Below are 8,911 nucleotides of genomic sequence, written 5' to 3'. Positions count from 1 at the left end.
TATAGAACCTCCACCGGGGTACCCGGAGGTAGGTCCAAAAAGTATTTAAAACTCTATATAAAAAACATTATTATTATTATCATTATATTAATATCAAAAATACTAAAAATGTTTCTCTCACAAATGTGACACTAAATATAAGGTATCCAATGGTTGGTTTTTCCATGAAACTAATTTTGAAAATAAACTCCTATTTAATATATTTTAGAGTTTGGATTTCGATCTGCTAACATGATAATACACGTTTGTTTTTTTAAGAAACACACTTTTAAGACACACGAGGCTCAGAATGCCTAAAATCTAAGAAACATGCTGAGGCTGAGAATGAGAAAATAAACATTTTCTAATTCGGTTTCGTTTAAGAACCTTCCAATTCAGCCTTCCATGAGGCTGATTATGTCAAAAAGTTTAGAAACATTTAAGACTCAAAAGGTTGATTTCTTAAGAAACATTAAGGTTGCTTGATAAAACTAGTTTCTTAATAAAAACGTGTACCACTGCTTCTAAGAAATAATAATATTAACGTTGTTTTCATTTCAGAGAATAAATGAAAAGAATGAGTCTATCTTGCGGCTCTAAGAGTAATGATGTTTTTTTGTTGTTGTCAATCCACTCATACAATTTATGGAAGTTGAATTGGTCCAGCAAACTCGGGCTAAGAGCCTTGAAGAAATTGTATTGCCTTGGCTCACTGGAGACTGTCAAGGCTTTCTGATGTAAAAGTTCATCTGTTGCCTTGATTTCGCGATGGTGGCCAACATTTACAAGTTTAGTCAAAGTTCTCAAGAATCGCTTTGTTAATATTCAAGGCAATTACAAGGGCTTTGCAAAACCTATCTACTGCCTTTTGGCTTGAATTGTTTGGCCCCATGTTTCGTATGCCGTTTTTGAGGATTTTATTGAAGTGTTCCAGAGCCATATCCAATGGGATATTTTCTCCTGGTCCATGAACCGACTTGGAAAAGCGATTCCAAATCAGGCGTTCAGCAGTTTGTGGGGCCAGGAGAGCGTAATATTGGATCAGTAAGTAGAATGCCTCAACGCAGTATTTCGAGCTGTGTGGGTCATCTGCTTTATAAAACAGAAGCATGAATTTCCATTGACGCAGAATTCTGTCCCCATCTCCCTCAGATATCGCGTCATGAAAGTTGTAGATGACCATGGCTAACTGCATAAAAGAAGTTTGATAGTTACACATATCATCATCATCATCATCATTTGACTCATACTTGACCTGGCTTGATGGCTCTAGATGGCTCTTCGTAAACAAAACCATTATGGGTAAGTTCATGCTTTCTGCGCAGTACACCGTCATCCTTGTATCTAAAAAGAATTATTGATTTCATCCTTTTGCAAAATTTAATGCTGAATGATAAAAATGTTGGCAAAAATTTAATTTATATTCGCCTAACAAAATGTTGAGATGAATTGGAAAAGCTGGGTTTTTTAAGTAACATATAGCAGAACTTCCAAACAGCAAAATAACAGCAATCCTGAATGTATGATAGTTAATCCTTTTTAACCAGTTTAGGTCGATAACAACTATTAGTAGTCCCTCATCATTAACAAAAAATATTGGACAGTCTCTCTTGGATTTAGAAATTTTGCGGTAAAGTGCAAATTATTGTCAAAGTAGGATTTCTGAATGAGTCTAAAAAGTTTTTGAATAGGAATTAAGTACTGTTAACCCATTTAATTGAAGTAACCTGCTTATGTACTTAAAAATAAAGAAACAGTCATAAAATGTCATCTGTTGATGGAAATGACCTGAAATCTTTTTCAGTTGTTCGCCTAATGCCAATGATTAGTTGGCTAGAGAAGATCAACCAATATTTTGACAAAAATTATCCTGTTAGAGCCCTTAAGTGGGCCTGATTTAGCATTTTAAGAGGGAGAAAACAACGAAGTTAAGCAAATTTTCAATCTTTACGAGACTTCAAAAGCCCACTGAGATTTTTTGAGGCTATAAACTAGACCTACTAAGGAAGCCTTGCTGAAAGTTTCAAAAAAGTTTGGTGTTGCCTTAAAAAGAAACGCCATCTTGAATTTTGCTCCAGGCCTACCAAAATAGCAATCTTTTCGGCCATTTTTGACGGTTATGCAAAGATGGCCAAAACCCACCATTAAACCACTCCAGGTCAAAAGTTTACTTCAAAAAAGTCCCAAGGACCATCAGCAGCCAGCTAAAAGTGCTTCCAAACCTAGATTACGCAAAGTTTGAAGCCCTCTACAGGAGGTGCTAGAGATTTTCGGGGAAAATTTTGGAGACTCAATTTGATTTTTTCTGATTCCCTACAAAAAGTTCTTGAAATCCACTGTAAATCAGCTTTCTAATGTACTTGAATTAAAATTTATTGGCTTTCAAAATCTGCTTCCCACCAGAGTTCATAATTTTTAGGTGTCAATATCGCTTAGTAACCTTTGAGACGCTGTATCTTCAAAACTTATTTTCTTGTGTGATAGATCATTTGGTCTAAATTTCAGCAAAATCCAAGAGGGTGAGGTATCACACCCTGAAGACTCTAAAAAAAATAGCTCTTAAAAAATATTGAAAATATCAAATTAAGAGTTTCTAATTCCAAGTTTAAAACACAGGTATAATATCCATTCTAGAATGAGACATACAATTTTGTTTACCTCATGGTCTAACGCATTGGTTGAGAATTCTACTTCAAATTCTTGGCATGCTGCAGCAACTATCCTTGCCTCAAGCTCAAGTTGGACAAACTTCTTACAATGGTTATAGTTTTTGCTGACGTCACTCTTCAAGTTCTTTCGATTGATCAAGACTTTATCAGAGTATAACGTACACTTATCTGTCGACGATTTTGATTGGTAAAACCTGTCCATAGTAAGCTAAAAGAGAACATAATCATTATACGATTTTTCCCAGATTTCAATGAGATAACATGACAAAGTAATTGATGGTTCATTAATTTTACCTGTCAATCCCAAGTACAGAACAAGATGAAAGGGAACCCAACTGCAATAGCAAGTAAGCTCACGTTACATTTTTAATTTAAAAAACAAAACATCTTTGAAATATAAATTGAAAGGGAAGCACAATTATAGGTAAAGAGAGAAGGTATGTAAACTAAAGCAATACAGAGAGAAAATGAGACCTGTAATAGCTTCATTGAGGTGTGAAAATCGACAACTTCCACGTGAAGACCATCACATCTTTGCTCTGCAGTGAAACCATTTCTTAATTGATCAAGGCCATTTGCAGCACGTTCAACTGTGAGCTACAAAGTAAGAAATAAATAAGACAAATAAAAAGACTTTCTACATATACCTTAACTCTCTAAAATTTCGTGGGTAATATAATAAATTCTCATGTGTACTTAATAAGGGGTACTTAATTTCACAATTGTTCTGGTTAAATTTCACGAAATTGCTGTTTTTTTTTTCAATTGCTAAAAGCTTACCTGATATCCAACTATTCCTTGATCGCCATACACCATTTCACCATCATCTTCATATTTTGGTTGGTTTTCTTGGATACGTTTGAGACACTCTTTCATCTTCGTTTTGATAAATCATACCAAGAAAAGTCTAAATTAAATTTTTGAAAGACATTTAAAGTTTGTAATAATTATGATTTTTATTGTTTGAAAAACAAGGATAATTTTAATGTTAAATGTTGCCAAAGATAACAAAGGTATCCTTTCGTTAAACTTAAAAAATATCACGTTTCAATTGACTGATAGAAATTTAATGTAAAACAGACTGTTTCTGTTGGTTTTTGTTGTCAATTGTGAGAATTTGTGTTTAATGTGATTCACAACAGCATCTTTCAAAAATTCCAAGCATTTCAAGTGTTTCACAATGACACGAGCAACCAGTGCAACATAATCTTTTCGTTGGTTGACGTGGTCTGAGATTTGCGGTAATAGACAGCCATTTTCCAATGTCTTTACAGATCGATCGTTTTCAGTTGACAGTTCTGGAAAACCCATTCGATTTTCTGTGGCCATCCGTGAAACCCAGTGAAAATCCTTCAGAATTTAAATTTATTTAAAAATCACAATTTTTTGCAGTAGAAAAGTGTTATGAAATATTTTGAGTCAAATGATTGTAATAATTCTTGAAAAATATAATATGTAAAGGAACGAAGAAAAAATATTTTGGGAAGATTTCCTAAAATTGCCTACATTGTTATTTTAATAAGGTGTAGAATTTAGAAAAAATCTCTCTAAATTAGATATGTGATGCAGAAAGTCCTTAGGAATAGAAAAATATACTACATATCTGTAGATATAGATATACCTGGTTTTTATGAGTTTCTGTTTCATCATTGACGTTTGTTGTGAAGTCGAAATTGTCAATGACTACCTTTCTCCCATCAGTCTCTTCATTTTCATCCATTTCCTCTTCAGGCTCAATTACTGACGTGTTGTGAAGTTTCAACTTAAAAACAAAAACCTTTTATTACTATTATGATATCCATCATTTAAATGTCTTCAATAGACCCAACATCTGATTAGCTGTAAGCGACGTAAGATCAGCCTCTGGTTCCATGATGTACTTTAAGAAAAGAAATTTTGGCAATGTGTCAATTTTCGGTGTAATTTGGTGTAATTTATCTTGGCAATATATTTTTAATAAAATTTCTAAATTTAGCAGGAATTAATTTTGCCGAAAGACCTATTTCTGGTGAATATTTAATTTGAAAAATCGGGAAGAAGACTTAAATGAAAAAAATTCGTGCAAATTCATTTTGGCAAATGACCTATAAATTTAATTCTTTTTCCGCCTAAATTTCTTCCCTTAAGGTAATTCTAGAAGACATTATACTGGTTTGGTGAGCAAAGAAAAGTAGATTCCCTTTCCTGATCCATTTACTTCAATCATTTCTGTTATAAAGTATGGGCATTCCTAACCTCCTTCAATACACTCTTGGATACAAGTGCTGTCTCATCTTTATCCTCTAAAATTTTGAATTTCCCAATATACTGATGTTCTACTGGTTCCTCTTGTACAACTTCCATTGGTACATCTTCATCTAACTTGGTGGTGACCGGTTCTTTGACCATACGGATTGTTTTGTCCACTTTCACCTTCTTCTTTGGTACATAACCATGTCGTTCAACCAAATTCAATTTCGACCCTCCTTTTCACATCAGCGTCAAAGTCTTTTTCCAAACTCATTCATCTTTCTATAGTATGTCTTTAAAGACGTTGTTAGTTTCAAAAATTTCAAACGGTTAACACAACCCTGAAGAAAATGTTTGAAAATTATTACAAAGTAACTTGTGAATTACTGTGGAGAGGCTAAAATGATGTTTAATTTTTTGAATACTTATAAACTGCCAAATTTCATTCTGTGAATTTTGAAAATACATTTCATGAAGACAAAGAGTATGTATATAATTACGGGAAAATCAGTAACTTACTGTTAAACTGGAATGTTGGACAATACTATTCACCATTACTTGCATTGCATTCATTTATTGATTCCTGTTCTTTAATAGTGTTGCAGCTGCTACACAAACTGCAAGTATATGCAAATCCTGATCATGTCTAGCTTGGTATCCATTGAAGCAAATCAAACTCAAAACTTTTACCAAAAATGGTGCACGCACTGATAATTTCTCGTATAACTTAACTAGATTAAAGGATTTAATGTCATCTTTTGAAGTTTTTCTAAGGATGGATGGGTCTTTCTTGTTGCACAACCCTTCACTTCCTTTCTGTAGGATTTTACAAAAGTTCTCTTTCAGGGAAATTTGCAATACCGGTGTGTCGAATGCTGCTTTGGACACTTCCCTCAATCTACTGTACAGCAACGATTTGCCAAGCTTTTTTAGTTGAGGTGGTAAGGTCTTTCTTGTAAAGTTACCTTGTGTGATTTTGATTTCTTCAAATTTACGTTCTGCTACAACTTCAACTGTGGTTTCAAGTCCAGTTCTCCATTTGATGTTAACATTTTTCAGTTTGTTTACATCCCTCTCCATTTTTTTCGCGAATTGCTTATAGATCCCTAATCCCAATAACACTTACTACATATGTGGTCTGATTTCACTTCAATTTCTACCGCCAGTTTTTGTATCTCTACATAAGGATTAATTTTTCTTATTTTGTCAGGTATTAACTTAAATTTTTTATCCTTGTCATCAATCTTGTCTGAGCATATAGCACATTCCATCTAAGAAATTAAATAATATATGATATTATAGATTGTCACTCAACTAGATGTTGGTTTGAAGCTAGCCTTGTTTTAAACAAAGGGATACTATTAGAGCGTTGTACATAAAAAACAGTATTGAGCATTATCCTCCTAACTTTTTGGCATATCTTGAGTATGTTGTACAAATGAAAATAACACCCTCAAACTTAAATGGTTTCTTAGAATTGATACTTCCAAGATAGCTGGTTCAAATCAAATCTTTTCAAACAAAGAGATGCTATTGGAGCGTCAATGAAGTAGCATTCTAGGAGTCTCCCAGGAAAACCTTTGATTGAAACTGTTTTGAAAATTATTAAAAAGAAATTTGATTAAAAAATGAAACGTTCAGACAACAGGATATATGCACAAATTAAAGAAGGGGAACCATGGGAAAATTTGACCTAAAAGAAATTCATGGAATACACTGTGCACAAAGCCAGCACGAAAGTTTTTAAAATGCAAATAAATTTAAAGAAAAAATCTGGTACGTATAACAATCATTACATAGCCATTATAGCCATCCCCCAGCAGTATGCGTGAAATAGGAAAGCTTTTTGTGAACAAAAATTGTGTGAAATGTGAAAAACATTGCGTGAATGCGTTAAGTTGGAGAAGAAATTGTGTGATTGCGTGAATTGAAGGTCCGCTGGGGGGCCTCATTATATTACACAGGCTGTAGTAATGTTCTTAATTTGATGTGTCTGGATTAAAACCTGGTCTGCTATCGCTGTTTGATTAATTCTTAGCTCTGGACAATCATTAAGTTGATACATTATCATAGCGTCAACCCCCCTAACATTGTGGGAGGGAGTACACCCAAAATATTGCAAGCGAAAACTTAGAGCTAAAATACAGCTAAATATTTGGGGCTGCAAAACATGTGCTGGAATTTCAATGGGGGCTGATTATTTCTTCTAATTTTCTTTTTTTATATCACCGCATCCAAAAATCTTTCATTTTACAGTCTATTGATTCTGTTTGTTGGACCTACCGGGAGGTCCTTTAATTTGACCGTTGTCCGTTCGTCTGTTACAAGCTTTTCTCGGGATTGGCTCATTAGTTTTTTTTAATTTTTTGCACAATGATACAAAATAGCAATGCCTGAAAAGTGACGGAGCCCGATTTTTGAAAAAAAATTTTTGGGGGCAAATTTGGGACAAAAACTACCTAAAAATAAGGTTTTTTGGACTTTGTGCAAAATTGCTTCATTAGTTTTTCCTGATTTTTGGTAGAAAGATAGAGTGCAAGGCACCCTAAAATGTGGCTGAAGTAATTTTTCTCGGAAAATTTTTTTTCGTCGTCAAATACGGATTTTCGCAAATTTGGGCCAAAAACTACCTTAAAAATAAGTTTTTTTGGACTTGGTGCAAAATTGCTTCATTAGTTTTTCCTGATTTTTGGCAGAAAGATAGAGTGCAAGGTACCCTAAAAGTGGCTGAAGTAATTTTTCTCGGAAAATTTTTTTTCGTCGTAAAATACGGATTTTCGTTTTTTGGGGAAATTCCCTTTTACCATTTTCCTGTTAGCAGCTTTTCTCGGGATTGGCTCGTTAGTTTTTTTTAATTTTTTGTACAATGATACAAAATAGCAATGCCTAAAAAGTGACAGAGCCCGATTTTTGAAAAAAAATTTTGGGGGGCAAATTTAGGCCAAAAACTACCTAAAAATAAGGTTTTTTGGACTTTGTGCAAAATTGCTTCATTAGTTTTTCCTGATTTTTGGCAGAAAGATAGAGTGCAAGGCACCCTAAAATGTGGCTAAAGTAATTTTTCTCGGAAAATTTTTTTTCATCGTAAAATACGGATTTTCGCAGTTTTTTTGGACTTGGTGCAAAATTGCTTCATTAGTTTTTCCTGATTTTATGCATAAAGATGGAGGGCAAGGTTCTCTAAAAAGTGGCTGAAGCAGTTTTTTTCGGAAAATTTTTTTTGGCCGTAAAAATCGGATTTTCTTATTCGGGGAAATTCCCTTATATCATTTTTAGGGAAAAAGAGCATTTCTTGCGATTGGATTGATATTTTTTTCTGAATTTTTGCACTTTGATGTAAAATGGTAATATTTAAACTCTGATGAAGCCTGATTTTCAAAAAATAATTTATTTGGGCAAATTTGGGCCAAAAAGTGCTTAAAAATGGGATTTTTGGACTTTGTGTGAAATTGGATTTTTTGGACAAAGATGAAGGGCAAGGTTCTCTAAAACGTGACTGAAGTAGTTTTTTTCGGAAAATTTATTTTGGCCGTAAAAATCGGATTTTCTTATTTGGGGAAATTCCCTTTTGTCATATATAGGGAAAATGAGCATTTCTCGAGATTGGCTTGGTATTTTTTTCTTATGTTTTGTATAGTGGTAATTTGGGTAGAAAAGTGCCTAATGTTTGTTTCTTTAGACTTTTTTGACTAATTTGAGCTCTGATACTCACGGTAATCTATTCAAGCTGCTCACTACACTTTCTTATTCCCTTGCTATTTGTCCTATTCTTTTCTGTTTTTGATCGACAGGTAGGTCCATTCAGCATGTTGCTTGTTTTCACTTGTGTCTACCAGTTTGAATTAACCATTATAGTCTAATATAAAAAAGTTGTTATGGAAATATCTCTATTGTCTTTATTTCTTCTCCAAAGCCACTACCTTAAGGGAACTAATTTTTGCGGACCAACAAAAAAAGTTTTTTTTTGCGGAATTAATATTTGCGGTCGTTAAATTATCTCAATATTTACGGGAATTAAATTTTGCGGTCAGCTA

The 8,911-nt window shown here is 33.6% G+C and overlaps 1 protein-coding gene across 3 annotated transcripts; it reads right to left on the bottom strand.

The window, feature by feature from the left end:
- Nucleotides 1-418: 418 nt before the first annotated feature.
- Nucleotides 419-6,285, bottom strand: LOC136823349 (uncharacterized). 3 transcript variants are annotated; one of them, XR_010849009.1, is made up of 7 exons: nucleotides 5,397-6,285; nucleotides 4,884-5,218; nucleotides 4,270-4,410; nucleotides 3,429-3,998; nucleotides 3,123-3,245; nucleotides 2,638-2,856; nucleotides 419-1,323 (listed from the first exon to the last, which is right to left on the bottom strand). XR_010849009.1 is itself a non-coding variant. In XM_067079526.1 (7 exons), exons 4-7 carry the CDS (start codon nucleotides 3,522-3,524, stop codon nucleotides 1,312-1,314), a joined length of 450 nt encoding a protein of 149 aa, XP_066935627.1. In that variant the 5' UTR covers nucleotides 3,525-3,998; nucleotides 4,270-4,410; nucleotides 4,884-5,218; nucleotides 5,397-6,285; the 3' UTR covers nucleotides 420-1,311. The 3 variants fall into 3 exon arrangements, 1 of the variants encoding a protein (XP_066935627.1); XM_067079526.1 differs by having other exon boundaries at nucleotides 420-1,323; XR_010849010.1 differs by lacking the exon at nucleotides 5,397-6,285 and having other exon boundaries at nucleotides 4,884-5,357.
- Nucleotides 6,286-8,911: the final 2,626 nt, after the last annotated feature.

Source organism: Clytia hemisphaerica, unplaced genomic scaffold (genome assembly GCF_902728285.1).
Source record: "Clytia hemisphaerica strain Z4C2 unplaced genomic scaffold, Clytia hemisphaerica genome assembly, whole genome shotgun sequence".
Classification (NCBI taxonomy): domain Eukaryota; kingdom Metazoa; phylum Cnidaria; class Hydrozoa; order Leptothecata; family Clytiidae; genus Clytia; species Clytia hemisphaerica.
This window is presented reverse-complemented; position numbering and strand designations above follow the sequence as displayed.